The 6002-nt window shown below is 39.2% G+C and overlaps 1 protein-coding gene across 2 annotated transcripts; it reads right to left on the bottom strand.

The window, feature by feature from the left end:
- On the bottom strand, window positions 1–5952 carry LOC146304633 (keratin, type II cytoskeletal 8-like). Of its 2 annotated transcripts, none has more exons than XM_084713673.1 (9): window positions 5727–5952; window positions 4208–4416; window positions 3577–3637; window positions 3297–3392; window positions 2649–2813; window positions 2388–2513; window positions 2073–2293; window positions 1918–1939; window positions 1–1017 (listed from the first exon to the last, which is right to left on the bottom strand). In XM_084713673.1, exons 1-9 carry the CDS (start codon window positions 5880–5882, stop codon window positions 787–789), a joined length of 1287 nt encoding a protein of 428 aa, XP_084569799.1. In that variant the 5' UTR covers window positions 5883–5952; the 3' UTR covers window positions 1–786. The 2 variants fall into 2 exon arrangements, with proteins under 2 accessions (XP_084569799.1, XP_084569798.1); XM_084713672.1 differs by having other exon boundaries at window positions 875–1017; window positions 1914–1939; window positions 5727–5950.
- Between the last annotated feature and the right edge of the window lie 50 nt (window positions 5953–6002).

Here is a 6002-nt window from a genome sequence, read left to right as displayed (position 1 = left end):
TATTGCTCATGTTGTTTTATTTATTGATTGTACTGAATGTAAATACTTGTCACCATAACAGTAAACTCTGTAATGTCTTGTGATTTCCTTGTCATTAATTTCACACGTTTGAGGTAAAAAGCTGCAGACACACGAGAGAAGGAGAACAAGTAAAAAACATTTCAGGCCTGCAAACCAACATTTCCTTTTGCCACATTTTGCAAAGATGCAGATGCAGTTTAGCAACACACCAGATAAAAAAAAGAACAGTTTTTTGAGTTTTTGTATTCAAAGGTATTTCAAGCATACAGTTGCAGTTACAGATCCTTGCTTCCCCTTAATGTAATCTCTTGAGATTGTAGGAAACATCTTTTTGTTATATCCTTCCTGATGTGGACCAGCAGACAAGAACACTACTTTAGCCACCTGCACCACAAGTTCCTCATTTTTTGTGTACTGTTAAAAAACTTGGTCATGTTTAGCGCAAAAAATATGAGAGAAACAACTGCAAGGAAGCTGAAAATACACTGGTGGTACCATGAACATTACACGTATTTGCACCCGCAAACAAAGATGAGAAAACCTTTTTAAAAACACTGCTTGATGTAAACAAAAAGTCTCATACTTCAAGCACGGATTTGCAGAAAAAAAATGCTGCCAAGAAGCAATTGTTAGACTGTTCACTCTACCAGAAAGCACACAGATGAAAGACGATGATCACTGCGTTAAATTTAACTTAATTTGAATAATTTTAAATTCACATTTTCTGGATAAGGCTGAATAGAGAGGCGTGATGGGCAGTGCCAGTCACTCCTCAGTGTAATGGGAGCTTTCGGACACGACTTTGCCCGCCTCCACTTCCACCCGGATGAGCAGGCGTTTCTTGGAAGCGGGGTACTCTGGTGGAATAGCAGTGGTTACTGGCATAATGGTGGATGCCGGGACGACGGTGGGTTCTGGGGCTCGTGGCTTCTTCTCCGGAAGGTGAACGTCTGCGTGCAAGTAAGGACTTGGATTGGTTGGTTTGTTTTTAGAAATCTGAGCGAAAGAGAGGTTTGATTTTAGTGGTGCACAAAACATGAATCAGTCATGAGAATGCTGGTAGGTATGATGCAGTTTTTGTGTGTGCATGTTTTTTTTTTGACAGTGTCCATATTTTTTTAAATGCTATTTTATATAACTATATTAAATTTCAACCTCTCAGTGTTTGTCTACTGCTACAAGTGAAATTTTTGACCCAGAACCTTTACTTATTAAAGGGTATCTTGGTTGAGTATTGAGGGAGAGCGCTGCAGCCATAAGAAGCTAAACTAAGCTACAATGTAATCCTTAGGGGCAACTACGACCTGTCAAAGTATGTCCACTAAAAGTGTTTATTTTTGACACTGACAGGCTCAGATTGTTATTCTAAGTGTTGGACAACATTATGGAAAGGACCCTTACAGAGATGGAGCTTTTCAAAAAGTCAAATGTGTTCTGTCTAACTGGAAACAGCTGTTTTATTACTCTAACCAGACTCTATTTGCAAAATAGGTCATTTTAACACTGTCATCTTCATTTAAACTTGACAGAAACAAAAGAAAACTCACCAAAAACATTTTGGTTCGTCTTTTCACTGCTTCAGAAAGACACTAACTCTGATTTTTTTTTTGTTAAAATAAGCCTGTGTTGTGTGTTTTTACAGTTTAAAAACTGTTGTCTCCACTCATAATTATCATTACATTACTCATAATATAACAAGTAACATGAAAATAGGGTCCAGGTCGATAGTAGTAGTACAATTTTGAGGTACTTGTACATTACTTAAGTTACTTACTTAACCATTGCACTTTTCACTCTGCACCATTTATTTGATAAATTTAATGAAGACGTTACTTTACAAATTCAGATTATGAACAAATAGTTTCAGCTTAAAGTAAGAAAATGGTTCTCACCTGCGTTGCGCATGAGGTCATTCATTCTTCACAGAGATGAAGCAGAGACAGTTGTTAGAGTGAGCATTAATGCATCATGGGATATTCCAGTAAACAACAACATGAGTGAATACAGATGCATACTGTTGTGCCCTCACCCCTGAATCTGCACTCACATACCTCTGCTCCTCGCCCTCCAGCAGCTTGCGGTAGGTGGCGATCTCGATGTCCAGGGCCAGCTTGAGGTTCATCAGCTCTTGGTATTCACGGATCTGCCCAGCCAAGTCCTGCTTGGCCCGCCTCAAGGCCTCCTCCAGCTGGGCGATGTCCTCACGGGCCTTCTCCAGGTTTTCGTCGCCGTCTGCCCTCAAATCATTGATTTCCTTCACCAGGGACTCCTCCTAACAGGAAAACAGAGAGAAAAAGAGGCGGTCAGAGGCTGGGTGGATGGATGAGACCTGTTCCTCTGGGAGTGTTTATTTCTGTGATCCTAACCTTCCTTATGAGAGCTTCCAGGTCCCCATTGAGCCTCTGGATGTGGCGCACCAAGTCTGAGATCTCCCTCCTCAAATCGCGCACTTCCTGCTCACGCTGTCCTGCATTCAAGACCAAAGCATCCATCTAAGAAGGAGAGATGGGAAAAAAGGAAAAATGTGAAAAATACTGAGAATCCATGCTTTTTTTTCAACAATATCTGCTTGCTTTCTGCAAGCTCAAAAAAGACAAATACTATGTCTTTAGCCTCCTTTTCCTCACCTTTTTCTGGTTCCACTGCTCGGCTTCCTCCCTGGAGCGGGCGGCCATGTTGGCATACTGATTCTTGACACTCTCGATGATCTCGTCCATGTCCAGAGAGCGCTTACTGTTGTCACGCAAGATCACTGTCTGGTTCTGGACTTGCGACTCCAGCTCCTTGATCTCCTGCAGGGAGCACAAACAACAGAGTTTGAGGGAAACTTTTTTTTTCATGCACTTTGTTTGAAATTTATTTTCCTCCTTAACACACCAGCACAATACGTGGATATATTTATTATTTATTCATATACTGTTGTGTTACTAAGTAAGTTATTGTTGTGAAGAGCAGGTGTGGAGGAGGAGGAGACAGTAGGTGGAGCTTGACTTGATGAGTTCTGGTGTGAGTCTTTTCCACACAACCTGCAGCAGCACCCAGAGCTCAGCAACTGTTTGACTAAGTCAAAAATGTGAGTTCCTTTGCTCCTATTGGCTACACTCATGTTTGTAGCACCTTGATGTGTAGTTATGTACAGTCACAGTAGCTGGAATCAGCTTAATTTCCTGATTATCAAATATTTTATTTATGGTGCCTCCTTCATGTCACATCCAGTGTAGAAAGAACAAAACAAAGGAGAGAATACTAAAAATGAAAATAAACCCCATCATCACCTCGTCATATGCGACCCTGTGGAAGTCCAGTTTCCCCATCAGGTCCTCCAGCTCCAGAGCCAGATCTACTGCCGCCAAGTGACCCTCATCTACATCCTGGTACCCACACGCATGAGACACACACACATGCACACATAAAGCAAAAGAAATTGCTTCAACAATATCATATTGTAAAAGTTTCACTGCTTTAAAATACAGCACAGTATGCAGTACAGTTGATTTCAATTGCCAGAAATTCTATATTTGACAGTTTCTAAATGGTTGAAGAGGCTTACGGTACCTTCTTGGTGACAACAAACTCATTCTCCAGGTCAGATTTCTTTTGAATTTCATCCTCATAGCTGAAACCAAGAAAAAATAAAAAGTTTGTGTCAATAATGAAATAACTAACATAGTTTTTGAGTACTTTTTTTTTTTTATTTATAAAGGAATAGTTATCACCAAAATGAAAAAATACTTATTTTTCCTCTGGCAGTGCTATTTATCCAACAACACAGTTTTGGTATGAATTTTAGATTTTCAGCTGGAGAGATGTCTGCTTCCTCACAGCAGCAAAATCTACTGGAACTACTTTACTTTTACTAGAGAGAAAATAGTTCCTATATGCTCCCACTGCTCACAGCAAGTTCTGTTAATTATCTTGAGTAACCGGGTCATAATATTTGGAAAGAGACACTAGTTCTGAATTTCGCAAATATACTTTTGCACAAGCTGAGTGCCATTTAGTTTCATAATATTGGAGAGAAGGCAGACATCTCTACGGTCGATATCTCCAAAGCTCTGCAACTAAGACCACAAAAATTCAGATGAATAAATAGCTCTAAAGACCAGGGGGAAAACATGTACTGTTAATTTCTTTGTGAACTGTCCCCTAAGACATATTCAAATCAAAAACACCATGATCCACTAACTTCCTCTTTGTGTCCACCACCTCCTCCTGGTTCTTGAGCAGCTCGGCCTTCAGTTTTTCTTGGTCGCGGAGCAAGTTCTCGATCTGCTCCTCCATCTCGTTCGCCAGCTGCTTGACAATGTCGTCGACTTTGCCGTCGTAGTCCTCCTGCTCCTTGAGGATCTTCAGCTTCGTGTCCAGCTTTTTGTTCTCATCCTCCAGGTGTTTCACCTGAGGCAGGGACAGACAGAGTTGGGGACATAAAGAGACAGAATGTGTTGGTGCAAAGAGGAAAACAACAGCAGAGACAAACGAATACCTAGTCTCTAAATATATACTGTCAGGTTATACATGTCATGTGGTTCATGTTTATAATGACAGGTGAACATTTTTTGTGCACTACAAATATGTACTGAATGTGTAACCTACTATTATGTTTTATTAGGGAAAAAGACTGTGCAGAAATTATGGTGAGTCTTATGTCACTGTCTCCATATATTGACAGACTGACGGCCCTTATAGACCTCAGATGTTAAGTTGTGTAATTGTCCACAAGGTGGCGTCCTGCATGTATCTCCACTACTCTTTACCTGAAATGAAGGCTGCAAAAACACTTTTCATGGCCTCAGGTCACAGAATTAGTTAGAGCAGACAGAGGCTGGTCTAAGTCATGCTCCAGGAGGTGAAACAAGTTTTACAATATTGAATATTTATGTGTGTTTATGTCTGATTATGACATTTTGCATTGGTTCAAGTGATTGAATGTAAAAGTAAACAAATACAGCAAACAAAATAAATTACTAATGCCTTGAAAAAGAATTTAAAATGGCCAAACAGAAATAAATCCAATATATTAAATAGAATATTTATCTGAATGAAAGCCTGCTTAAATCCAACACCAAAAGGAGGGAAAAATTAAATACTGTTCTTAAGTTTTTTCTCCACTATTTAGAATATTTGTCAATTTATACATAGATTTATTTAGCTAGTTATAACCTGTGTCCTTTAAGGAAGTGTGTCATAAAAAACAAATGTTGAAATTTAAAAAGAAAAGAAATAAAATAATAAATACATGTGGAAATATAAAGGCAAATGAGATATGTGTGAGTATTTTAATTGCTTTGCACATATATTTGTTTATTAATTTTGTATATATTTCTTTAGGCTATATGCTTTATAAAAATATTTTTTGCACATAAATTAGTGTTGCAGCGATTGATTGCTTTTTAATTAATGACTAAATTAATCAGCAACTATTTTGACAGTCAGTGAGTCAATTTGGAATAATTTTTGAGGAAAAAAGTCAAACCAAAATTCTCCGATTCCAGCTTCTTGGATGTGAATATTTTCTTTCTTTCTTTTTAAACTCCTTTACGTCATCTTGAGTTTTAGGAAACACTGATCGACCTTCTTCATCATTCACAGATTAATTGAAAATGAAAATAATTGTTAGTTCCTGTCACTCAATGTTAATAATAATAAAAATAATAATAATAATAATAAGAATAATAATGATGATGATGATGATGTAATTTACAAACCTTGTCAATCAGCCTGACGAACTTGTCGTTGAGTCCCACCATGTCGTCCTTCTCTCTGGACTTGCCGGTCGGGTCGACCTTGGTCGGGACGCTCTTGGTGGGTCCTGTGGAGCCTGGAGAGTAGGACTGGCTGCTGTAATCTCTTGGTTTAGACATTTTGCAGCTTGTAAACAGAGAGCTGAGATGTGGAGGCCGGACAGGTGAGCGGTGATCCTACCTGCAGCCCTCCGGATCAGCTGCTTTTAAGGTGGTCAGGGACCACCCATCACCTCCCCA

This window comes from Lutjanus erythropterus, chromosome 24, assembly GCF_056507025.1.
Source record: "Lutjanus erythropterus isolate fLutEry1 chromosome 24, fLutEry1.hap2, whole genome shotgun sequence".
Classification (NCBI taxonomy): Eukaryota; Metazoa; Chordata; class Actinopteri; order Lutjaniformes; family Lutjanidae; genus Lutjanus; species Lutjanus erythropterus.
This window is presented reverse-complemented; position numbering and strand designations above follow the sequence as displayed.